The sequence below is a fragment of the Perna viridis genome, chromosome 2, assembly GCF_037379345.1.
Source record: "Perna viridis isolate PV_CMFRI_1.1 ecotype Kerala chromosome 2, ASM3737934v1, whole genome shotgun sequence".
Classification (NCBI taxonomy): domain Eukaryota; kingdom Metazoa; phylum Mollusca; class Bivalvia; order Mytilida; family Mytilidae; genus Perna; species Perna viridis.
Window position 1 is genome coordinate 23,318,196 of NC_142446.1, and position 26,639 is coordinate 23,344,834.

A 26,639-nucleotide genomic window follows, 5' to 3' on the forward strand; every position below is an offset into this window, starting at 1 on the left:
TTATTGTAACACTTGTTGCAACGGAGCACACATTATCGTCTTTGGTGCCATTGTCAAATCTTCTACAGAAAAAAGACTGTGACCGTTATGAGGCATTGGATGAATCCTAAGTTGTAATTCCTCTTATGAACGACGAAAGAAATGACATAGAAGTATGGAATGCACTGTGCAACGTAGCTGTTGATCTTGCTGGAACCGTGGAAGTTGAGGCCAGTATGCCCAGAAATCGTGGTCGACAACGGAATAGGCCAAATGCACCAGCCAAAAATCCGTCGGAGTACTGGAGGCTAAATATGTACATTCCCTTTATTGATCACCTAATTGCAGAAATAAATGTGCTATTAATTACAGCTGAACATCGATTCTGTGCACAGCATCTTTTGCCGACTAAAGCTAATAATCTTAATGTAGCACTTGTGGATACGCTATTCGATACTTACTCCGACGACATCACATTATCCAAAGATGAATTCAGATCAGAACTCATTCGTTGGAAGACGAAGTGGTCTGAACCAGTAGATAAGGTTCCGGACAACCAACAAGATACGCTAAATGTAACCAATAAGGATCTGTATCCAGCTGTATATGTTATTCTTAACATATTTGCATGCATGCCTGTATCAACAGCAACGGCCGAGCGCTCGTTTAGCACCATGCGCCGAGTTAAAACTTACTTGTGGGACACCATGACAACAAGGCGGTTGTCGGGACTTGGTTTACTAAACGTCTACAGGGAACGTGAAATTAATACAGATCGAGTCTTGGATGTCTTTTCGCGAAAGGAGAGAAAATGGGCACTGATGTTTAAGTGACAGGATTGAATAATACAATAAATATGTATCTGTTAAAAATAGATTTGTTTTTTTTTATTTAATTGAACATGTGGTGTCTGATTTGTCTTTGGATTGCTAGACTGACTCTGAACATTCAGAAATGTAATTTGAACACTTTGAATCAGCCTTTAACTTGATCTAATAGCATAGATGTCACACCGTGGCAAGTTATGGTGAAAAATTAAATCTTTTAAAATTTCATTCCATTTGTTGTTGACACAAAGGATACGTTCAGCCAGAACTTAGTTTTTTTTAAGTCTTTATTTGTGTACTGACCGTATTTTCTCCAATTGAAAAGTAAATTTGATTTTCCATATCCCAAAATTTATCACATATACATACCATGAACGTAGTGTTGGCTCTGAAAAACTGGCTCCAAAATCGTTAAAATTTAGGAGTTTCCCTCAGGGCTCTGCCTTGCCAGACTCACTTGGGGCCTTTAGCGACCCCCCCCCCCCAGACCCCTCGCCGTAATTTTGCGTACAACTAAAACAGGCCTAGCTACGCCCCTGCTATATAATTGTATTTGAACATAAAAACACTTGTTTGAAGTATGGTAATTGAAAAACTGAAGAAATTATGAAATTCCGAAAATTTGCCCTTTTCAAGAAAAACTCATTCTCACACTGAAAGTGAAAAATACTCGCATGAAATGGGCAGATGTGTATGATACAACGGTAATGTAAACAATAGTGCCCAACATATCTATTCCACACCGTTTATGAGCTAAAATTAACATTTTTGTTCATGTTGAGGTATTTCTTTTTCATGGGTAGGGGTGTCAATTTTTTACCTAACTTCACTTGGAAAAGTTCAAGAATCTATTTCTTAGGCTAACTTGGAAGTTAAGACACATTATGTATGTACTTTGTTACACTTCAGCTTGTTTACACTACGGTTTTATGAAAATTCGCAATAACGGGTGATATAGAAGAAATTCTGAAAATCCCCCTTTTCACGATTTCAAAGTAATTATTAACCGTATTTAAGCACCTAAATTGAGCAGGTATGTTGGGTACATACTTATCTAAATTATCAATGCCTAAAATATGAATTTCACAGCGTCGGTGTGCGTTGAATGAGAGTTGTGTTCGTTACTCAGACTGGTTTTCTAGGGGTCTGGGTAATATTTTTCAACATTCTTTGAAACTTCATTCTTGAAGATTAGTTTTTCGTGATTTATTCACGTAGAAATTTAAATTATCTATCGAATGATATCAAATTTGAGACATTTTAGTAGAGCTATCACTTACGCTTCTTTTTATGGGTAAAGTGAAAATCCGATTCTTTGCATTTTTTGGATAAATTCTGACTACCAAAATTGCCATAAGTCATCAAAAGAACACTAGAAGTATTAATTGTGATAATATTCAACAGGGCAAAAACAAATAAGTCATTCTTTATTGAAGCATAAATACTCCTGGGGTTTTGAGATTGAAAATGTGTCAATTTCAACGATTTTTCTGTTGGGTAGAGATACATTATTTTCAATTTTCTTCCAAACCCTTGGTGTTACTGCAACTTTCTTGGTACCATTGTAAAGCTGAGACAATGGACTACATGGAAATATCTATACATGTCAATTTACATTGTTTTATAGAAAGAAGAAGTTTGAAGAATCCAAAAACGTAAGAATGGATTTTTGCCTCAACAAGGTATAAAACGTTGCCAAAAAATACATATTTTTTGACAATAAAAAGATTCATAAAAATGGGAGGTATAAGGGTTACTGAAAATCATATTTTGGTTGATCAGTGGAGTTGCATGGGGTGTTATCTAAGCCCACATACTTACGTAATCAACACAAAAAAGTCTTGACCATTGAACTCCTTGTGTATACATAATACTGATTTTAACTTAGTATTTTAGTACTTTAATTACTCTCATTGACATGTATTATTTTACCTCCGAAAACTTCTCTTTACTAACCAACCAATAAAAACGTGAACATTCAATAAACATTCTTGTATGCTGTAAAATTCTCAACTTGTATTTACTTTTTATACTAATACCAATTAACACTAAACTCTAATAGGAAAGTTTACTCGTTGAAAATGGTTGGGTAGATGTGTTATAATCATTAAATACTTGTGTAACATACAATATTATTCAGGTATAGTCCTGGTATAATCCTTAAGCAATATCCACATTTATTTTAATTGTAAAAAGCATTTGTTATTTTTAATGCAAAAAACCATAATACATAATATTTTGTTTGTAATTATTTTAGTTATATGACTATTTTACTACTGTGGTAAATTGAAGCAAAAAACAAAAAAACAAAACAAAACAAAAAAGTGTAACAAGGCTAAATCATTATCACACTGAAATACAAGCATTTCATACATACATATAAGGATAAAATAATACAGAAAAAATACAGAAATACAAGCTAATGTGACACTAATTTATGCTCTTATATATAAAACTTATTTCTTATTACCATTGTGTATGTATGTGTATGTAACTCCAGTAAAATTTTGATTAATTTATTTGATATGTTAATCATTATTTATATATGGCTTTAAAATAGAATAACAGTAATAACGATTATTATTAGCATGTATTTACACAAAATTCTGCCAAAATAATTTTTTTGTCCGGATTCTTGCACGTCAAAAATGAAAAAAAAAAGCAAACGAAACAACAAAGGAAAGAAGAAAATGCTGGAAATGCAAAGCAATGTCATGAACCAAACATCCTCTACTTTATGAGAAACATCAATAACATGGTTGCTAGTGACAACTGTATACATCAATATAAGGGGTAAATATCAATTGAGAGTGTCTACAGACAATATGGAGTGTTGACTGTGCTATCATGACACATGCTCATAAATAATATCTGAAAGTACAGTACACAACAAAACATAATTCATGAGCACGTGCTAAAATAGTGCAAAATATAGAGAACAGTTGTAGAATATGTTACCACTATCAATAAAATAAAACCCACACATTATACAATAAAATGATGCTATGATGTGATACTAAAAAGCAAATGCCCAAAAAGATAAGAACCAGTGAAATCAAAGTGTGACAGTTATTGTAATCATTTAATGTATGTAAATAGGAAAATAATGAAACATTTTCTACCTGGAAACAGATGAAGCCAAACTAAACTAAACTGATGACACTGTCTTTATTTCAAACATAACCTCAAGCTTTAACTTCAGAAAAATCTCTTAAATGGAACCTAGCAACTCTAATCTCATTATTATTTGGGTTAACACTAGTGTACTTAGACTGGAGCTACAGAACTAAGAAAATATCTATGATCTATTCTCCTTTAACATTATGTCTAACTACACTTCACTGTTTCAAACTAATTGTGACAGCATGCACAGTAACTATGTTATTCATTCTGATAATCTACCAGAAGTCATAAAAACACCGAATGGTCAGGCAAACATTATAGATAAGATTGGCAAAATGAATTAAAATAATTTAAATCAAGGAAAAACTTAGCAGTACACACACAAACATACACAATTTTGTTCAAATAAATTCACTAAAAATAAGAAGTATATCCAAAACAATTTTTTCTCACCTTTTGAGAACAAAAATCACATATTGATTTATACTTGTAAAACAATAAATTGCCAACAAAGGCTATTCCATAAAGTTTGAATAAACATGAAGTGTAAATAAGGTTAAATCTATACATTTGTGATGATAAACCATTTTTACAAAACTTTACATTAAAAATAATCAGCCATGAAAAATTTTTGTTACATAAAACATTTCTGTGTGATCAAATTTTTGGTGTATGTATTACTTGAGTCAGTCTCTTGTGAGATCTAGCTATCACCACATTATTTTTTGCCAGGTCAGGGAGAGTTGATAACCTTCCGACAAAATTCACCCTGGTGCATTTGTCCCTTCTGTTTCAACAACTACTTTAATGAAAATAGTATCATCCTTCAGATATGTTCGTGTCTCAAGAGCTGAGTGGGACACAAAAAGGGGGCACCCTGAAGCTATATTCATGTCTGATGTTGGTCTTTTGAAACTAGAACTCTGTGTATCAGGCCTGAAAGTGTCTGAAACATGACGGGCACCTGCATCTTGGTCCAGCAACAATAGTGTTACTTTTTGCTGGAAGGGCCATTTCAGGAGTGCATCATACTCTCCTCTCATTACCACAAAAAATAATGATAAATGGGTACCCTTTCCCATTCCATCTCCGTTTAAGTACAGACGAGCACACATTTTATACCCAAATCTGCTGGTATAAAATGGCTGACTATATAAAGACACAGTACGACCTGTTATGGCTTCCTGCTTTCTCCTTGAATAGTCTCTTATTTTCCACATGAGGATACCATTATAGCTGACAGTTTCCAAAACTTGAAACCTCAGATCAAGTTCAGCTAATCTTATGTCTTGAAGTCCTAGTTGTCTATCATGCTGCTGAATCTGTGTTGCCAAAGGACCTAGGAATAAAAGGCATCGAGACTACAAGTTGTAAGTATGAGCTAACATGTTCAGATGAATTTTCATATTCCATTTATCATTTTACTAATAGTCGTGTGAAAACCCAAATTATCAGGAAAAAAAACATTTAATCAGTCTTAATAAAAAAAAAAGGTAACAATTTTATTCCACACAATATTAGAAAAAATAAAGGTATTTTATGTACTTCAAACTACTTTAAAACTGAGAACCTTAAATTTTCTACTTCATAGCAATTATTTATTTAAGATTTTATTAACAAAGAAGAAGTGATACAATGTATGATAAATATTGTACATTACTTCAAAAGCATCAATTGAAAGTTAACCTAAAAACTTGAATTTATATCACAGATGTTCATATGTTTAAAGATACAGGATTGTTTGTCAAGGCAATATCATTTTAACCAGTGAATTTCTCAAAGACAAAGGTCAATGAGAAACAATCTTCTGGATGGACTGATAGTTGCTTTTGGCTATATTTTAAAACCTGCTTTTTTGTTCAAGATAACATGGGTTTTATTTAAACTAAATGTACTTTTTTTTCTTGTTTTGTTAAAAATGCTTTGGTATATAAAATCTCTTTTCAACCAGTTTTATAGATTTACAAATCTCGGCCTTGAAAATCTTACTTTAATACAACAGTGAGACTAAATAACAGAATTGAACACAAACTTATCTTAATACTGACAATGGTAAAACTTCTACTATTGGAACACAAATTTATCCAAATACTGACCCTTGTAAAACTTCTACATTTGGAACACAAGCTTATCCGAATACTGACCCTTGTAAAACTTCTACACTTGGAACACAAGCTTATCCGAATACTGACCCTTGTAAAACTTCTACTCTTGGAACACAAGCTTATCTTAATACCGACCATTGTAAAACTTCTACTCTTGGAACACAAGCTTATCTTAATACCGACCATTGTAAAACTTCTACTCTTGGAACACAAGCTTATTTTAATACTGAACCTTTTAAAACTTCCACTACTGAAACACAAGCTTAACTGAATACTGACCCTTGTAAAACTTCTACTATTAGAAGAATTATTCAAGATACACTAGTGATAAGACAATTTCACTTGTACAAGTAAATTATCCACCAACCCTTTCACTTCAGACATTTTTTTTATACAAACAAGCCAACCTGTTTTCAACAATACATTTGTAGCTTGTAGAAATTATTAAACTGGTTGAACAATACACAAGTCTACGTATTTTGTTTTCAATACAAATTGTAGAGCAAATGTTTTGTTTGGTAGTGTTATGATTTTCTCTGCTACATGAAGTATGTAAATAGAGTTGGTTCTAAATGTTTGTAATACAATAGTGTGAAAGCCATGAAAGTTCATGTTTTCGAATATGCTTATTAAACTATCTCTTGGCTGTTTAAACAAACATCAAGCAAAATGCAGAATGTGTGTGGTGTTTGTGCATGTAAAGGTATGCCTAATAAGTGGGCAATACATATATATGGGCAATACAAGTGGAGACATCAGTGCAATTAATCATATATGGAATTTAGGCCTTTCAAGGAGAATAACTCCTATCATGAGTAGTTATTATTGAGTTTTGTAGGCTTTGCCATAAGGATGGTTTAACCCATTGAAGTCCCTTGCTATCTATAACAGATTTCAAGATAGAAGCCAAAAAAGCAACAATTATCTATTTGGTTCTAGGTTATTGTGCCCTATGTCCACCCATGGACGAAGTGGAATAAATCAATCTAGGTTATTGTAAAGCTAAAAATGGAAGGTCAAATTGTTTTTGGAGACATTACAAGTGGATATTGGTAGCTGTACTCCTATATCACAAAAAAAGTTCTAAAAGTTGACAGTCATGTTATACACTCAATTATCTTTAAAAAAAAATATATACCCAAGGATGGTTGTAGTTTAATGTGGTTACAACCGACTCTGTGGTTCAAGAGGGAAAGTTTTACAAGCATGGATGACAAATGAAGACATGTGAGCTAAAAAGTGCAACAGTGTCAAATCCATTAAGGACCAAATGTAATTTGCTCTACAATTTTTATGGCACTATGTATAGTTTTGGGTTCGCAAAAGTTTTTCCATATTTTGAAGCATTCTTATTACTAATTGAAATTGTAAAAGCCTAACCTGTTTAGTAAGTTGCTTCCTATCCCTCAAATACAAAAATAATCTTTATCTGAGCAGATGGTAACAGAAAATGTTTTTTGATTGTTTTTTTAAACATGTATCATTCTAATCTTAAAGTTTCTTACTCAAGGAGTTTCAAAAATTTTGTTTATAATTTACCACTATTGTCTTTGGTAATGATAAAGAGTAATAATTACCATCCAATTAAAATTATGGAAATTGAGCCAAAGGATTAAACTGAAATTCTCAACCTTCCCTCCAATATAAATCTCATATGATATATACCTGCTGCAGCCTCTTGTAAAATTTGAGGGTTCCTTGTACTACCACCAGCGTACCCACTCCTTTCCAACTGATTCAATCTCTCATTCATTGTACTTTGTTTCTCCTTAACTGTATGAACATCTCTACCCAACTTGTCAACCACATCAGTTTTAGCTAAACTGTCAACTTTTTTCTCAAGATGAATTATCCTTTCAGTTTTTTCAACAATTTTTAACTGTTTATAAATAAATAATTGGTTGACCTTGGTGTCTAGTAACTTACTTGCCATAAAATGTTAACTTCCTTTTTGCATGTGACATACAGTGAATCAAACCCTTTTATAGCTAGCTATATGTGTTTCTTTGGGTATTATTTTACAAACTTTAACAAAACTTTAAAATTACCTATTGTAGACGAGATGACAAAATATTTGTGTCTGTCAGATATCATAAGATATAACAACAGCTGCTATATCTAACCCACCAGGAACAAAGCATATACATGTACCTGTACTTATTAGTCATATATATATATATATTTTTGCAAGTACATGTATCACATAAAATACACAACATTTTAGAAAGAAGAGACGAGTAAAGAAAGGAGGAAACTTTTTTTTTTAACCTTGAGAAAAGTGCTCATGTTTGTATATGTAATTTTACTGGTTTTTTTGGGGGGGTTTTAATGTTACAAAACACATTGACATATTTGATGTAAATGTTTGGCTGTATGGTTCTATATGTTATCAACAGATCATTTTACAAACTTAAACATTTACTTGAGTATGCTCCACTGAACAACATACAAGATGGACTAATTTCTCTTATGTGTGCATCTAAAAAAACCTTAAGTTCTTTCTGTCCAAGTTTCAGACTTTCTACCAAATCTTTAAGAATTTGACTGTCTCTTTGAACACTCTGGATTATGTTCTGAAATGTTTCCCTCTCTACAGAAATATCCTGAAAAAAAATTTTAAAAACCCAAAATGCTTGTACTATAATAAGTATATATATATCAATTTAAAAACAAATTGATAAAACCTAACAACTATACAAGCCCAAATCAGTATCATGACTTCAAAAGTAAACTTGGATTTTGACAACAGTAAGACTTAAACTCATTTTAGAAAAAATTCTCAGATACATATTATTTCTCGCTGATCTAAGACCTAATTTTTTTAACTAAACATATAACTGTCTGATTTATCATTTCAAATGTTGAGATAGAAGTCTGTATATTTTTCCAATGGGTCAATACAATCCTAGTTTGATATAATAATGGATAATAAAATGCTTTCCAAGGCACTGCTTGATGTGACCACAGAGGCTGAAACCTAAACAGTAGGGACAAGTATGGACAACCATTTAATGCTTTGATTTGTGATTGTGAATAGACAATTGACACAGCATAAGAATTTGACCAGAATTTAAGAGGCCCTTGAATGGTCCCTTATTCCTCAATGCCTCCAATCACAACCCAAAAGATCATTCCAAGACTTCCTTTTATGGCATGATGCCTTGTAGTGAAATCTAAGAAAAATCCATTCATTTTTATCAATTTAGGTAGAAGATCAGAATTGATATAGCAGTCCCAGGGCCTTTAGATTTGTAAAGCCTGTTAGCACCTAAAATTATCTTACAATATCGCAGGAAAATAGTCTCACTGTCGTACCTCATTAAGGAAGGTTCAAATGCAGATAGTTCGTTCCACATTATTGGTATTTCTAATATAACATTTTTGATTCCATGCTATTTACACCAATAAACAAATCCAATAAACAACTTTTACTGCAAACTAAATATGGTGATAAATTTGGTTTGTATTAACAATGATCCAATTAAAAATAGAAAATTTTATTTCTATGCATTTACCAGAATAAAGCAATCGTCTTGGACGCATAATAAACCATTTGATGTTTAGCTAGAAATGAAAACCCTTCAAGGTTACAAATAGTCATCACTCATAAAAATGAAAAAGAGCAATGCTGAGTGCCAACTGGAAGAGCTGTCTTCAGATATTTCATGCAGGGCCTGGCAGATCCATATATTTAAAAAAAGGGAGTAGTGGTTCCAATTAAGAAACTTATACGAAGAAAGAGGTTCCAGGCAGGAACTACACTCCCTGTTCCAGGCTAATATTTGCTGCTTTCTTTGCCATACTTTTAACAAACCCGCGAAACCATCCTGGTCTATCATCTACTGAATCATGTATTTTATTACGGTTTCCACCTCATGACAACGGAAGGCAATAGACGATGGCATAGTAATTTTAATAATGCATTTCTCAGGAATGGTGTCTGTGGTCTGGTGATATTGATTCTATTTGGCCATATGTTATAATGATAGTACTGTAGATGCTTCAGGGCCCTAAAAGTCCATGGCGAGTGTTTCCTACACCAGACATAATTGTAAAAATTTTATTCTAAGACCTTAGTGTTTATGTTAATGTATGTGTATCTGAAACTAGGTGCCCAGAAACTAAGCGCTTTTACATCACATATAGGCGTCTATGTAATAACTTGTAGGGCTTGAGCTATATAGCTTATCAACTCAGAAATGTAGCTAGCTGAGAGGGACATGTATCTAAAGACATGCTTTATTTCCATGATAAAGGCTTAAATTTGAATGATTTGACTGACAGTTTCGACCTGGAGATCTTAAAGTTGAATTTTTTGAAAATTTAGAAACTGGCTAAGGCCAACTAGTAGTTTGTAGTTAAATTATATAGTATATTGGATTTTTTTTGTTAATTCATCCAGATGTTCCATGGACACCAACATCAAACCTGCATATCTACCCAACTGTTGCACTGCATGCTACCATGCATCGCAAATTTTGTTGTGTGTTTATCAAATATACTTTGTCATAGGAATGGTGAATTTAAAAATAAGTCACAGAGTTCAATATTAACCATTTACAACAATAAGCTTGTATTTAGGTATGTTTGAATTTGATCCCTAAACTTTCTTTTTATCCTATTTATTTGCAATTTGACAATTATTTGAGGTGTAAATATTCAAATGATCAATATAATTGATTCAGTACATGAGTACTTTGATTACTAAAATTATTGTCCAGAAATCAGGACAATGCTTGTTTCTGGGGCCATTTGGACTCTCTCCAAATAGTTCACATTATCCAAGCTTGATACAGTTCTGAATTTTGATTCCAATCTATATTTGACACAAGATAAGAATTTGACCAGAATCAAAGTGGCCCTTTATTCCTAACTCAATAATCAATCCCACATTTCCTTTAGTGTTACAGCACCTTGTGGTTAAAGTTAAAATGATTCAATAACTGATAGTCAAGTTCTTGTCTAAACATCAGGAAAATCCTTGTTTTGGCCACTTATTTCTAAAAGGTTCAAGTCTTCATCCCCAAAATAAGTCTCAGTTTGACTTCTGCGGTAAAGAATATTGTGGAATAATATCACAGACATCCATATGCTTGAACTAGAGTAATGTAGTTATATTCTATAAAATACTTGTCTTTGGCCCCTAATTCTAAAACGGTTTAAGCCACAATTCCCAGATCATTACATACCCTCCTTTTGTTGTTAGAAATCTTGAAAAGATATTTCATAAAAATCAGTCAACAAATGTGCAAGTTATTGCATGAAAACAGACAATAGGGCCATTATATTATATGGCCACAATTGTTTTGTGATATTCTCACAATCTTGATTTAAAAATGATGATAACATATCCCAAACAACTGCTCCTGCTCTGTTAAATCAAACCATTCCAACAGTAGCTACAGATTTATCATTCCCTTACCTGTAATTCTCTCCTCATTTCCATGCTCTGTAAGTCCATACTAGCTGTGTACATGGTAATCATCTGTAAATGTTCATCTGCAGCTTCCCTAGCATGAGTCTCTAGTTCCTTCTCTGTACCCTGTAAAATTATATACTCCACTATCCTTTTTCTTACTTTCAGGGAAAGAAATGAGACAATGCCTTAAAGGTTCATTAATTATATTAAGTTGGCATTTATAAATCATCTTCAGAATTATGTATCTAAAAGCTTAGTTTGTACAATATCAATTTCATAATAACTTGTAAATAGACTTAATCATGCAATCTTATCTAATTTATTATATTACAATTTAATTTAATCATACCATACTCTCTAATTACTGCCACTATTACAGTGCTTGAATTGTTTTTATCACTTACTACAAACTGACATCCCATTGACCTAAATTTACATTGCTGTGGTCTCAAAGAACAAGTCTTCATATGGACCTCAATCTGAAATACAGATAATATAGAATTTGATTACAAGTACTTTCTAGTATTTAAAGCTAAGTTATCACCATCATCCAACCTTAAAATGGAGACATCAGAGGAAACATATATACATGTACTATACTTGAATGAAAATATGATAAATTAAGATATAATGTATCAGTGTAACCAGGTAATTCTGATACCCTAAAAATATCTTCATTAAAAGATCATAAAATTACTTTAAATATTAATCTAGAATAATTCCTAAAAATTTACGGTAAAAGAAGACTATCAATACTGCCTGTTGCAGATGAGGTGCTCTTAAACAAAATTGGAAGATAATATTTTAATAAGTTTATATTTGGATCAAAGTCAGGAAAATACGACATGACTCTTCATGATTTATTCCTATAAATAAATTTTATAAACAAGAAATAAATGAAATTTACAAAATGCCGAAAATAAATGTGATACACACCTCCTCTCTTGGTTTAGGTTCCTGGACACATTTATAAGGACAGGGTATTGTTACTTTCTTACATGATGAATCTAAATGCTCCTATAATAAGACAGAATAAATTGTATGAGAGAGGTTGTACAGCAAATGAATGCACCATTGTACTACCTAAGACATATGGTATAAATTATATGATTCTTCCGTTTTTTTTTTTTTTCTATGACGTTAGCCCAGATCAAGTACACACGACCATCTCTGTCATTTTTTGTCTACCTCAATGCAAAAAGTGTTGACATAGACATTTTTTCACTAATTCAAGAACAAAAGTGTTCACATAGCGGTTTAGATTGACATAAAATGACTGACACAACAGTTTTTTACAGCTGAGATAGACAATATGTATATCTCATAGGCAGTTAAAGCATTGACTGAGACATTTTGTGTCTATATAAGTCATAAAATGATTGTGAATGGTTGTATCAGTCATTATTTTGTCTAGAAGTGCTCTTGTAGTAACAAAAGGCTCCCAGGAGCCTGAATTGCTCACCTGCTTAATATTTTGCCTTTCAAGGGCAATAACTTTAACAAAGAGTTGTCTGACAAATTTGACTCAAGAAGACTTTGGTAGGACTTATCATAAGGATCATTTTGTAACAAACTTCAGTTAATTGTCGTTTACATTTTTTCCATACAGGACTATTTAAACTATCCTAGCTTTAAATACCACTAACACCGGTAAATCGAATCAAGTAGACCTTTTGTGAAATCACGAGATTATACACGTATAGAAATTTAACAGGTGAGTTTTATATCAGTCGGCACATGGTCATTGAGTGAAGCATTGAGTTTGGTAAAGTAGCAGTGGGGAATTATAATTGTCAATTCAGGACATGGATATCCCTAGGCTAATGTTTACAATACTCAGGTAAGTTAATAATTAATTTTATATGGTAAATTATAGTCTATTTTGCTGTCGAGATGATATTTCTTGCTCGCGGTCCAGAATGTACGAGAAATTGCCATATTATGCAAAGGTATAGATGTTGTAAGTAATTTTTGGGTTCAATGTCTATTTACAGGGGTTTTTAGACCCGGTTTTGGTGTGCGTCTTGCACATAGCTAGAAGCGTCAACCTGTCGGTGATAAAATGGTTATCAACCTGATGTTCCCGAGATGGTGTAATAACGCCTAGAGTCGGTGAAGTAATGTCGGTGATTAAAAAAAAAAAAACCGTTGGAAAGCTAGGAATTTATTATTTTTGGAGCACAAAGTCCGTTATATTAATTTGTAAAGTAACCGAGAAGTCCGTGCTAGATATGTTCGTTTAACTAGTCATGGCTTACTGAATACAGCATTATAGCGAAATATATATCATCTGGTGTTCTCTTCGTCAATATAGAAATCAACAAAAAAATGTGTGAAATTAGTCTATATTTTGTCCAGTTATAATTATAACAAAAGTCCAAGGGAAACAACCCATTTCATTCGTTAATTTTACAGTACATGCAACGTTCGACCTTACCGGGAGGTGTGCAGAAAAATGGTGGTGTGTTGAGACTGCGAATCATTTAGTTTATGTGTTTATGTCATTCCATTATATTTAGTTCTGTCTTGTGCGTGTATATTTAGTTACATTTATGTTTATTCATTTCATGATGTCATTTATCTTGAATTTACTTTAGTTTGTTTTGTTTATTAAATTTATGTTTTACATTTTTTTGTTTTATATGACATTGGCCACTTGACAATCCAAAGAACTTACTTCTTTACAATGGTGGCAGCGGTGGGATTGTCACTGTGTCAATTGTCATATTAGATTGACTGTCAGAGATAGACAGAGAGTGTTATTCTGACACATATTTGTGTTATTTTATGTTTGTTGGAATTTTTGTTTTTATTTGATTTTTGATTTTTGTATTTTGTATTATATAGTATGGCAACCGGTGGTCTGCCAACATGGGTTACAGAGTTGTTAGAGAAGGGTGAAAAAGTAGAGGTATGCCTAGAATTGTTGAGAAACATGCAGGCGACAGAAAGGGAAGAGAGGGCAGCCGAAAGAGAGATGAGAAGGGCTGAGATGGAGAGGGAGGTAAAGTTAAAAGAGCTAGAACTTAGAGAGAAAGAATTATCTCAGGGTGTAGCACAACCTCAGACAAGTTCACATTTGAAATCAAAACTTCCGAAGTTTCAGGAAAATCAAGACCCAGATATATTTTTGAAGTCATTTGAGAAGTTAGTAACCCTACACAAAATACCCAAGCCAGAATGGGCCCTTAGATTAGTCCCTTTACTTTGTGGGAAAGCTTTAGAAGCGTTTTCTAGATTGTCAGAAGAGGACAGTAGAGATTATGGTCAAATTAAGACTGCTATTTTATCTAGATATGAGCTCACTGCTGAGACATACAGGGAGAAGTTCAGAAGTGCCCGGCAATCTTCTGATGAATCATTCAAGGAGTATGCCGTCAGATTAGTAGGTTTTCTTAGGCACTGGCTGGAACGCGAAGAGATAGGTACTGACTTTAGTAAATTTATTGATTTAGTAACAAGAGAACAGTTGATGGTAAGTTGTAGTCAAGAGCTCAAACTTTGGATTAAGGAGCAGAAACCGAAAACTGTTGACGAATTGATAGAAAAAGCAGAGGTATTTCAGCAAGCCCATAAAATCGAACAGGTTAGTTCTAAACCACAATCATATATGAGAATAAATACAGATCAGGCAAAGCATCAAGGTAAGAATTTTCAACAGAAAGGAAGACGACAAGAGACTAGAACTTGCTTTATTTGTAAGAAGGTAGGTCATATAGCACCAAATTGTTCTTCAAGAGCAAACAAGTCCAAAGAGAGCACGAATAAGCAAAGTAAGTTTGGTTTATGCATACAAACACAGCAGGGTCATACAATTGATGACTATATCAGTGGTATAACCGTTAAGTTACCGGGTGTTTCATGTAATGGAGACAAAGTGCAGGTACATGGTCTCGATATAGTTGAGGGTAAGATTAACAGTGATAAAATCTCTGTTTTAAGAGATACTGGGTGTTCTACTGTATTTGTTCATAGTAAATTTACTAGCTCAGATCATTATACAGGTCATAATAGAGACATATGTTTAGCAGACGGTACAGTGAAGCAGTGTCCAGAGGTGTGCATTAACGTTTCAACCCCTTATATTTCAGGCGATGTTAAAGCATTGATTTTAGATACACCGTTCGCAGATTTGATAGTTGGTAACTTGGTGAATATCTCAGTACCACTTAGTATTGAAGAAGTACCAGAGACCAGAGGTGAAAATGTTTTTGTTTCAGAGGATAAGATTCCATGTCATGCAGTTGAGACTCGGTCTCAAAGAAAGAAGCAGGTTGAAGAAGATAGGAATATAGGTGAGACTACAGTTAGGCTTAGTGGTGATACACCCATATCACAACCTATAGAATTTTCAGATATTTCTAATGATTTTAAGGTTTGTGACAGGAAACAGCTGATTAAGTTACAGAAGAGTGATGAGACTTTAGATAAGGTAAGATCCTATGTTTGTGACGATCATCAAGATCAACAATCGTATTTCATGTACAATTCAGATTTACTTTATAGAGTGTATACGAAGGCTAGTGGTGAAGTTATACATCAGATTGTATTACCACGACAGCTGAGAGAGACAGTTCTTTCTTTAGGACATGATATACCGTTAGCGGGACATCTTGGAAATAAGAAGACAAGAGACCGAATTATGCAGCATTTCTTCTGGCCAGGTATATTTAATGAAGTAGCAGAATACTGTAGATCGTGCCCCGATTGTCAAATGGGTACAGCAAAGGGGAGAGTACCACGAGCCCCTCTGATTAGCATACCCCCCTATTGATGAGCCATAGCAAAAACCGTTACATTTTAGTATGCGTTGATTATGCAACTAAATACCCTGAAGCGATTCCTTTGAAAGATCAGGAGGCTAGTACCGTTGCTAATGCTCTTATAAGTCTATTTTCTAGGGTTGGCATAGCTAGAGAGCTGTTGACAGACCAAGGCAGTAACTTTATGTCAGAATTGATGCTTGAGGTATGTAGATTACTACAAATAAGTAAATTACACACTAGTCCTTATCATGCAATGTGTAATGGACTTTGCGAAAAGTTCAATGGTGTACTAAAGAAAATGTTGAAAGCATATGCAAGAGCAAAGCCAAAGACATGGGATGAATATATCCCCTACTTATTATTTGCATATAGAGAGGTGCCAAATGAGAGCACTGGGTTTTCGCCATTTGAACTGTTATATGGCAGACATATAAGAGGTCCTCTTGCAGTGCTGAAAGAGGAGTGGGAAGAGCCGAGTACATGTCAACATTCTGTATTGAGCTATTTATTAGATACAAGAGAAAAAATGAGAACAATGGCTGAGTATGCCACTGGAAACGAGAAACAGGCAAAACAGAGACAAAAACTATACTATGATAGAAAAGCAAGAGATAGGAAGTTAGAGGTTGGCCAAAAAGTACTGGTGTTATTGCCTACACATACATCAAAGTTATTAGCTAGTTGGAAAGGACCGTTTGAAGTTACTGACAAAGTTAGTCCAGTTGACTATAAAATCAGAGTAAGAGGAGGAAAAGAAAAAGTATTTCATGTTAATATGCTCAAATTATGGCATGAAAGGGTAGATAATGATAAGGGTAATACTGTTACAGCAGATGTTGCTGTGTGCTTAAAGGTAATTTCAGGTCTTAACACAGATGAAGGTACAGATGACAGTGAGATGAATACAGCAATTACTCCTGTCTTACGTAGAAAAGAAAGTGTTGAAGATGTTAACATTTCTCCAGAGCTGACAGTTGAAGAGAACAAACAGCTACAAGAACTACTGTCTGAGTATGAAGACATCTTTAGTGATGTACCTAAGGTAACCAATATTATAGAACATAAAGTAATTACAAAAACAGATGAACCAATATACAAGCGTCCGTATCCAGTACCATACGCACTTAGAGACAAAGTTAAGAAAGAGATTGATGATATGTTAGCTGCAGGTATTGTTGAGCCTTCCGATAGTCCGTATGCGGCTCCTATAGTATTAGTTAAGAAAAAAGACAATACAATTCGTTTTTGTGTCGATTATCAGGACTTAAACAAACAGACAATCTTTGATCCGGTTTTGATGCCTAGAATGGATGAAGTACTAAATAAAGTCAGCAGAGCACGATACATAAGTAAATTAGATTTAACGAAGGGCTATTGGCAAGTCCCCCTTGATTCAGCTAGTCGACAGAAGAGCGCATTTATTACACCGTTCGGACATTATCAGTTTACTGTTGCTCCGTTTGGAATGATGAATTCAGGTGCTACTTTTGTTCGTATGATGGACAAAGTTTTGGCAGGGTACGACGAGTTCGCTGATTCATTCATCGACCATATTGGCATATTTAGCGACACGTGGGAGTATCATATTGAGCATTTACGAGCAGTATTTGATTCGCTTAGACAGGCAAAGCTCGTTGCAAAACCAAGTAAATGTTTATTTGGTTATGGTGAGCTGGAATTTTTAGGTCACATTGCAGGAAGTGGTAAGCTTAAACCTGTACAGGACAAAGTTTCCGCTATACAGCAGTTTCCGGCACCTGTAACTAAGAAACAGGTCAGATCATTCCTCGGTCTCATCGGCTTTTACAGGAAATTCATACCACAGTTTTCAGACATATCTGTACCGTTAACTGACCTCAGAAAGAAAAACGCACCAAACAAAGTTAAATGGTCAGACACAACACAAAAAGCTTTTGACAAACTGAAAGATTGTATTTGTAGTGACTCTGTATTACGGAGTCCAGATTTTTCTAAAAAGTTTATTTTGCAGACTGATGCATCAGGAAAGGGTCTAGGTGCTGTGCTTGAACAAGAGTTTGACGATGGGAGACATCCAATCATGTTTATCAGCAAGAAACTTTCCGGATCTGAATGCAACTATGCAGTGGTAGAGAAAGAGTGCTTTGCTATCATTTGGGCGGTAAAAACATTGAGAAATTTCCTTGAGGGTAAAGAGTTTACTATTAATACAGATCACGCTCCTTTACAGTGGTTACAGAGAATGAAAACTACCAACCAACGGTTACTACGTTGGAGTTTGATACTTCAGGAATTTAAATATAATATTTGTTACATTGCAGGCAAGACGAATATTGTTGCAGATGTGTTATCAAGATGTGATGACGTTTAGACAACCCCTGAGTGTTACAGAATTTTTTATTATGATATTCATGTACATTTTGTATTGTGATTTTATATATATTTCTTACAGAATTTTTCTGAAGTTTGTGTTTTGGTTGGACTAAATGTTCTTTAGTCTTTAGGAAAGGGACATTTGTAACAAACTTCAGTTAATTGTCGTTTACATTTTTTCCATACAGGACTATTTAAACTATCCTAGCTTTAAATACCACTAACACCGGTAAATCGAATCAAGTAGACCTTTTGTGAAATCACGAGATTATACACGTATAGAAATTTAACAGGTGAGTTTTATATCAGTCGGCACATGGTCATTGAGTGAAGCATTGAGTTTGGTAAAGTAGCAGTGGGGAATTATAATTGTCAATTCAGGACATGGATATCCCTAGGCTAATGTTTACAATACTCAGGTAAGTTAATAATTAATTTTATATGGTAAATTATAGTCTATTTTGCTGTCGAGATGATATTTCTTGCTCGCGGTCCAGAATGTACGAGAAATTGCCATATTATGCAAAGGTATAGATGTTGTAAGTAATTTTTGGGTTCAATGTCTATTTACAGGGGTTTTTAGACCCGGTTTTGGTGTGCGTCTTGCACATAGCTAGAAGCGTCGACCTGTCGGTGATAAAATGGTTATCAACCTGATGTTCCCGAGATGGTGTAATAACGCCTAGAGTCGGTGAAGTAATGTCGGTGATTAAAAAAAAAAACCGTTGGAAAGCTAGGAATTTATTATTTTTGGAGCACAAAGTCCGTTATATTAATTTGTAAAGTAACCGAGAAGTCCGTGCTAGATATGTTCATTTAACTAGTCATGGCTTACTGAATACAGCATTATAGCGAAATATATATCATCTGGTGTTCTCTTCGTCAATATAGAAATCAACAAAAAAATGTGTGAAATTAGTCTATATTTTGTCCAGTTATAATTATAACAAAAGTCCAAGGGAAACAACCCATTTCATTCGTTAATTTTACAGTACATGCAACGTTCGACCATACCGGGAGGTGTGCAGAAAAATGGTGGTGTGTTGAGACTGCGAATCATTTAGTTTATGTGTTTATGTCATTCCATTATATTTAGTTCTGTCTTGTGCGTGTATATTTAGTTACATTTATGTTCATTCACTTCATGATGTCATTTATCTTGAATTTACTTTAGTTTGTTTTGTTTATTAAATTTATGTTTTACATTTTTTTGTTTTATATGACATTGGCCACTTGACAATCCAAAGAACTTACTTCTTTACACATTTCATTAACTGAAAGTTTCATTCTATCTATCATTATTTTCCATACATTGGCTGAAAACTGCTAAAAACAAAAGGGAGTAGTCTGACAACTTTGATCCCCACAAACTATTGAAGGCCTTATCATAGGGATCATTTCTGCAATTGAAAGGTTTTTTTCTATTTATCATAGTTTTCAAGATATTGACTGAAAACTAAAAAAAACAATTTTACCTTTCTAGGGCAATAACTCTTACAAGGAATCATCTGACAACCTCTTTGAGATTTTTGTAGGCCTTAAAATAAGCATAATTCAAGCAGTTGAAAGAATTTGACTAAACCTAACGGTTTTGGAGATATATGCAAAAAACTACTGTCTGATCCCTATGTTCTATTTTAAGTAAAGGCAACCATGTTTTTTGACAGATCAAAAATCTCGAAATCAGTTCGATGCATGATACACTAAGGAACATTCATACCAAGTTTGGTTCCAATTAGTCAAGTGATGTCAAAGGAGAAGATTTTTGAAAGAAATAACACTAAAAACTGCAACAAAAAAAACATCAAAAACGGGCAATAACTCAAACATGGCTAAACAGATTAAAACAAAAATTTGACCACAGATAGATCTCATCATACGGAACACTTTAACCCATGTCAGAATTTGGCCAAACCTATATTTTGGAGATATATGCGAAAAACTGCTGTCTAATCCCTTTGTTCTTTTTTCAGTAAAGGCACCCTTGTTTTTTGATGGATCAAAAATCCTCACGTCAAGTCTATGCATGATACCCCAAGAAACATTCATACCAAGTTTGGTTCCAATTGTTCAAGTAGTGTCAGACGAGAAGATTTTTGAAAGAAATTACATTAACTAGAGGCTCAAGAGAGCCGGAATCGCTCACCTTGTTAACCATTTGCTTATTTGAAAAAACTTGAGGAATGAGACAGGCTAAGTTAAAATCAATTGTCAAATGCAGGAAATGCTTTTCATAGCATTTTCATGACCTAAACCAGAATTTTGCAAAAGGCAACAATTTTAAAATTTTTTTCAAAAATCTGTCTTATGACCCCTTAGTTCCATTTTTAGCATAGGCAGCCATATCTATTCACGGATTAAAAATCACAATAGTCATTTTGAGCAGAATACACTAAAGAACTATTATGCTTATTTTCATTCAATGATCTTAAATGGTTTTAGAGAAGAAGATTTTCAAAGTTGTACATGTGAAGAAAAAAAACAACAAAAAAACTGTTTCAGGGGTCGTAACTCCTACATTAGAAAATTTCAGAATAGGTCGTTCTCATGATGTTTAACAATTTATTCCATGCCAGAAATTTGCTAAAGGCAACGGTTTCTGAGTTATTTGCAAAAAACTGGAATCTCACCACTATGTTCTATTTTTAGTAACAGTGGCCATGTTTTTTTCATGGATCAAAATCCCAACGGTCATTTTGTGCAGAACACCCTAAGGAACAATCATGCCAAGTTTAAAACCTGTCAGTCCAGTAGTTTCAGAGGAGAAGATTTTTTAAAATTTGTTAATGACGACGATGACGACGACGATGGATGCCAAGTGATGGCATAAGCTCACTTGGCCTTTGGCCAGATGAGCTAAAAATAGCAAAAAACATCAAAAAAAGACAATATCTCCAACATGTCCTAACAGATCAAAATGAAAATTTATCCACAGATAGATCTCATTATGCTGAACACTTTTACCCCATCAAAAGTTGGCTAAAACTATTGACTTTAGAGATATATGCGAAAAACTACTGTCTAACCCCTATGTTCTATTTTCAGTCATGGTGGCCATGTTTTTTTATCCCCATATTAATTTTATGCAGGATACCCCCAAGGAATATTCATAACAAGTTTGGTTCCAATTGGTCAAGTAATGTAAGAATAGAAGTTTTTAAAAATTGTTAACAAAGACAACAGGCGGCAACGATGATGTAAGACGACAACAGACACCAAGTGATGGCAATAGCTTTCATGGTCTTTGGCCAAGTGAGCTAATAACTTACAGATAATTGATTCGATGGCAAAGTATCTCCACATTGGCTACATGGAATTGGTCTGTAGTCACAAGAACTTATATGGGACTGAAAATCATCTTCGCTTGAGAGTTTTCCACAGCCATCATGAGGACATAGATGTGGCTTGTACTGACAACCTGATTCATGGTTCTGCAATAATATCATAACATACTTTTTGTTCATTACTACATTGTATATTTAATATAAGAAAGGGATATCACTCAGTGAAAACAAGAAACATGTTCATAATTAATTTAAATAAAGAAAAACAGCAGTTTGTGTCAAAATTTATTTCTTATTTGAACCTGGTTAATCATGTTCAACACCTTTTTTCTACACAAGCAGAGGATATTCTATAATCTATCTAGAATAAGATATAGAAAAGTAAAACACAATCTCTTGTAAATGTATCTCAATACGAAACACATGTAATAAAGCACACTCACCATTAAATCTTTCCAATGTAATTTTGTTTTGCAACCATATGGCTTATTAGTGCAGAAAACCATTAACTTCCTTACTTCTCTTCTTGTGGCATTATCTCCCCTGCACTGAAATAAGAGAATTCATAAAATGTCTTTATATATCTACTCAAAAAGATAATGTGAGATTTAAAGAAACGTTTACATTATTACATTCAAGGGATAACTCCAGAACATACAGATAAACATTAATGATGATGTCCTGAATATAAAATTTCCTGGGTTCAGTAAAAATTAAGTGTTTTGATAAAAAGCTTTGCAGAGCACAGCATGAGACAACCACAGTGGTCAAACCCTTATCAGTTGGGGCAAGTGTGGACACAATATTAGTTTTTAACACACTTAAGCATAGGGACTTCATATGAACACAACATATAGTTTGGACATTATATTGCACTTAAAAATTTTCAAGATCAGACCAAAAATAAAAAAATTGATTTTTTGGAGTTTGATACTTTTGACCCCTTATAACTTGGTGACCCTTGGGGTGATATAGGAGTCTCCAGTTGATACTGCATGCAATACAAATTTTGACATGTAATATTCAGTATGTATTAGTACACTGTATTACCTCCCCTAGGATCAATGGAACACAAAATTCCTCATTCCCTGGACACCCCACAGGTGGATCTTTATTGGTTATCAACTGCATCAGACAAGATTCACATAGGCGGTGTCCACATAATGTCATCATAGCATCTCTCATTACTTTCTGACAAACAAGGCATTTAGATTTATCTGGTAGGTTCACAAACTCTGGGTCACCAGGTGGTGTTTGTAGTGATACAGGAATACTGGAGGGTTGTAATGATGATAAATTTAGAGAACATTCCATCCTGATACAAATAGCAGAATTTCATACCTTCGAGAAAGAAAGAAAAAAAATCTTCAATAAAATATCAAAGGCATACGTGTACATGTAAATAAACATGTACTGAAAACAAAACGAATAGAAATATTTCAGAATATGTTTAAAACCTTTGAAAAAGTGTAAATTTAAGAAGGTTCGGTCAATACATGAAGCTAGCTGCGAAATCGTAGCGTTAAGAAAATACAAAAAAATAGTCAGAGCTACGTTTCGCAGCTATACAGGAAGCATTATATATATCCACGAGCTTTCCAAAAGATAAATTTAGAACGGGGATTTTTAGTCTAAAATTAGAATGTTATAATAATAAGACTTTGTAATGGAATTTTAAAAAAGTAATACTTATAAGTAATGTGTAAAGTATTTTTGCTCTTTGTTGCTTAGCTAAATAATGCATTTTTGTTTCTAGCATGCAATATTAATGCGTATTCAACATGTTAAACTACACTGCACTAAAATGCAAAAATGACCTTTATTTTAACGTACAAACCTGTGAAATGTATAGTTGCTCGGTTTGCGATTTGGGCGGTTTGTTCCCAATCTCCGAAAATGAGGTTATGTACCTCCTTCGTTCAAATCGGAACTCCTCAAGGCTTTCTCGTTACACAAAAGAAAAAACAAATTTTTAGTGGAAATGATCTCCTGATTATCCGAACTACTTTAATGAAATGACCGAGAAGTTCCGATTGCCTGAGTACTCGGCAAATATCGCTGAGAATAGCGGACACAGCCGAGACTAGTCCGTATAGGGGTCCTTCATAGGGTTACAATAGCGCGCAATTATGTTTCCTCGGTATTGAGCCAGATCTTTAACCAGAGATCCCCTGCAAATAGTGCCAGATTGCTTACTAATTTACACGTACATTTGGAAGTTATTTATATCTACTTTCACTTTATTACAGACAACGTGGTTGCATAGAAAAAGGCGATCAGCTATCTTTAAATAATCACACACACACACACACACACACACACACACACAGAGACAAACACACACACACAAACATGCACACAAATACTTAAAGAGTAATCAAGGGAACCAAGGTTACAGCGGTAATCAAAAGAATGCAATCCAGGGACAAAGACCAGACATGGAAAACAGACACACACAACAAAGAACATAAAGCAACTAAAATCATACATACAAAGTAACAGAAGCAAATGAGCAACTCGGACTCCACTAAAAACTGGGAGCATGGACCAAGTGCACCGGTAGGGTAAGCGTCCTCTGCTTTTCTAGAAACACAAGCCGAATTAATCAGGCACCAATTTTATGTAACAAGTAGCTGGTGAATTTCAGTTTGGTTTTTGATTCGGAATAATTTGATTGCACAAAGAATAAGTAGTGTAATTTGTAGATGAAACCTAACATGCTGACTATTTTCAAAGAAAAAGGCAATGGTAATTATTATGATCTCTTATTTGATAATAATCACACTTGCTTAACTTTTTAATGGTAATGTTTAATGATTTCATAAATCACGATTCAATTATTATTGAAACTTCCCAATAGGAACATACATATAAATATAACATTGGGTATCCCATGGTCCCTTATAGGAACATACATATTGATATAACATTGGGTTACCCATGGTCCCCTAAAGGATCATACATATAGATATAACATTGGTCACCCATGGTCCCCAATAGGAACATACATATAGATATAACATTGGGTTTCCCATGGTCCCCTATAGGAACGTACATATAGATATAACATCGGGTCACCCATGGTCCACTATAGGAACATACATATAGATATAACATTGGTTACCCATGGTCCCCTATATATATCTTTATTTCTCACATATCCAATGCATTACACTGGTACAGAGACAACATACAAATACAAACAAGACTATTTACAATATATACAAACAAATAACACAAAAAGGATGAGAGAGGTTCTGCAGATATCTAGCCAGGAGGGTAAACACATGAGTTTATACATCTAATCAATTTACAAAGCTTCAACAGGACTGGTTTTCGTTTGTTTGTAAAAAGTGGACAAACTTTAAGTATATTCGGTCTGTTAGTAAAAGTTTCCGAAATATGTTCTCTGCGTTTATCAGAGAAATAATTACATTCTAAAATGTAGTGGAATTCATCCCCAATACTGTTAGTATTACATAATAGACATATACGGTTTTGTCGCATTACATTTTGCCATCTCCCAGTTTCGATCGGTAGCTTATGATTATTAGTTCTAAATCTACATAAAACAATAGCATTTTTGATATCTAAAATATTGAAATATTCCTCAAATTTCAATTCGGTTTTAAATATTCGATAATTAGTAGACTTTGGAGAATTTTGAACAAGAGAATACCAATCCTGTAGAAATTGGTCAATTAATCTTTGTTTAACTGTTGATTTCAACCAGTTTTTATTTATAAAATTCTGTGTTTCCCATACATAATTAAAACCACAAGTATTAAATATATTTTTCACATTTTCCATCCATTTGATTCGTACATTTTGATTTGTATTCAGACAATATAATAGATTATATAAAACACGAGAAATTTTTTTTTGTTTACTGTTTAATAATCTAGCCCAAAACATCACTGTTCTGACCTTAATATCAATGTCAATAGGATGTCGGACTAGTTCCCCAAATACCATAAAGCTGGGTGTTGATTGTTTCAAGTTCAAAAGTACTTTACAAAACTTTAAGTGAATTTTCTCTAATAGCTGATTATCACCAACCCCCCATATCTCGTAACCGTATAGTAATATCGGCAAAATCATTTTATCGAATAAGTCAAGTTGAAGTTTTACAGACAAGTTATACGTCCTTCCGAATTTTAAAATTTCATACATAGCTATTAAAGTCTTGTCTGCTAGATATTTCTTATTTAGTCCAAAATTTCCAGTTTTTGTAAGTAAGACGCCAAGATAATTAAACTCCTTAACAATTTCTATTTCTATGTTATTATAGCTAAAGTTAATGTTTGGTAGAATTCTACCCATACCAAATATCATGACTTTTGTTTTACCTACATTAACCTTTAATTTCCATTTAGTACAATATTCATAGAAGTAATTGAGTTGGTCTTGGAGATCTGAGGGCGTCTCTGCTAATAGAACGGTATCATCAGCATATAACATAATGAAAATTTTAATGTATGTACCTATAGAAACATGCATATAGATATAACTTTGGGTTACCCATGGTCCCCGATAGGATCATACATACAGATAGAACATCGGGTTACCCATGGTCCCCTATAGGAACAAACATATAGATATAACATTTGGTTACCCATGGTCCCCTGTAGAAACATACATATAGATACAACATCGGGTTACCCATGGTCCCTATAGAAACATACATAGAGATATAACATCGGGTTACCCATGGTCCCCTGTAGGGTCATACATATAGATATAACATCGGGTTACCCTTAGTGCTCTATAGGAGCAAACATATA

At 33.8% G+C, this 26,639-nt stretch overlaps 2 protein-coding genes across 2 annotated transcripts; one reads left to right on the forward strand and one right to left on the reverse strand.

Moving 5' to 3' along the window:
* Positions 1–2,220: 2,220 nt before the first annotated feature.
* Positions 2,221–24,742, reverse strand: LOC148624130 (TNF receptor-associated factor 3-like). The gene is made up of 10 exons (XM_088566652.1): positions 23,693–24,742; positions 22,906–23,196; positions 22,299–22,403; positions 21,841–22,002; positions 12,390–12,470; positions 11,858–11,932; positions 11,457–11,576; positions 8,524–8,637; positions 7,700–7,913; positions 2,221–5,268 (listed from the first exon to the last, which is right to left on the reverse strand). Exons 2-10 carry the CDS (start codon positions 23,167–23,169, stop codon positions 4,694–4,696), a joined length of 1,710 nt encoding a protein of 569 aa, XP_088422778.1. The 5' UTR covers positions 23,170–23,196; positions 23,693–24,742; the 3' UTR covers positions 2,221–4,693.
* On the forward strand, positions 13,022–16,227 carry LOC148624131 (uncharacterized). Its single transcript, XM_088571257.1, has 2 exons — positions 13,022–13,293; positions 13,448–16,227. The coding sequence occupies exon 2, from the start codon at positions 14,302–14,304 to the stop codon at positions 16,225–16,227; it is 1,926 nt and encodes a 641-aa protein (XP_088427383.1). The 5' UTR covers positions 13,022–13,293; positions 13,448–14,301.
* Positions 24,743–26,639: the final 1,897 nt, after the last annotated feature.

Coding starts and splice junctions, on each gene's coding strand:
- LOC148624131 (XM_088571257.1), top strand. CDS start 14,302: ATGGCAACCGGTGGTCTGCCAACATGGGTTACAGAGTTGTTAGAGAAG.
- LOC148624130 (XM_088566652.1), bottom strand. CDS start 23,169: ATGGAATGTTCTCTAAATTTATCATCATTACAACCCTCCAGTATTCCT. Junction 11,933..12,389: donor AACCTAAACCAAGAGAGGAG/GTGTGTATCACA, acceptor TCTGTATTTCAG/ATTGAGGTCCATATGAAGAC. Junction 8,638..11,456: donor AAATGAGGAGAGAATTACAG/GTAAGGGAATGA, acceptor ATTTTTTTTCAG/GATATTTCTGTAGAGAGGGA.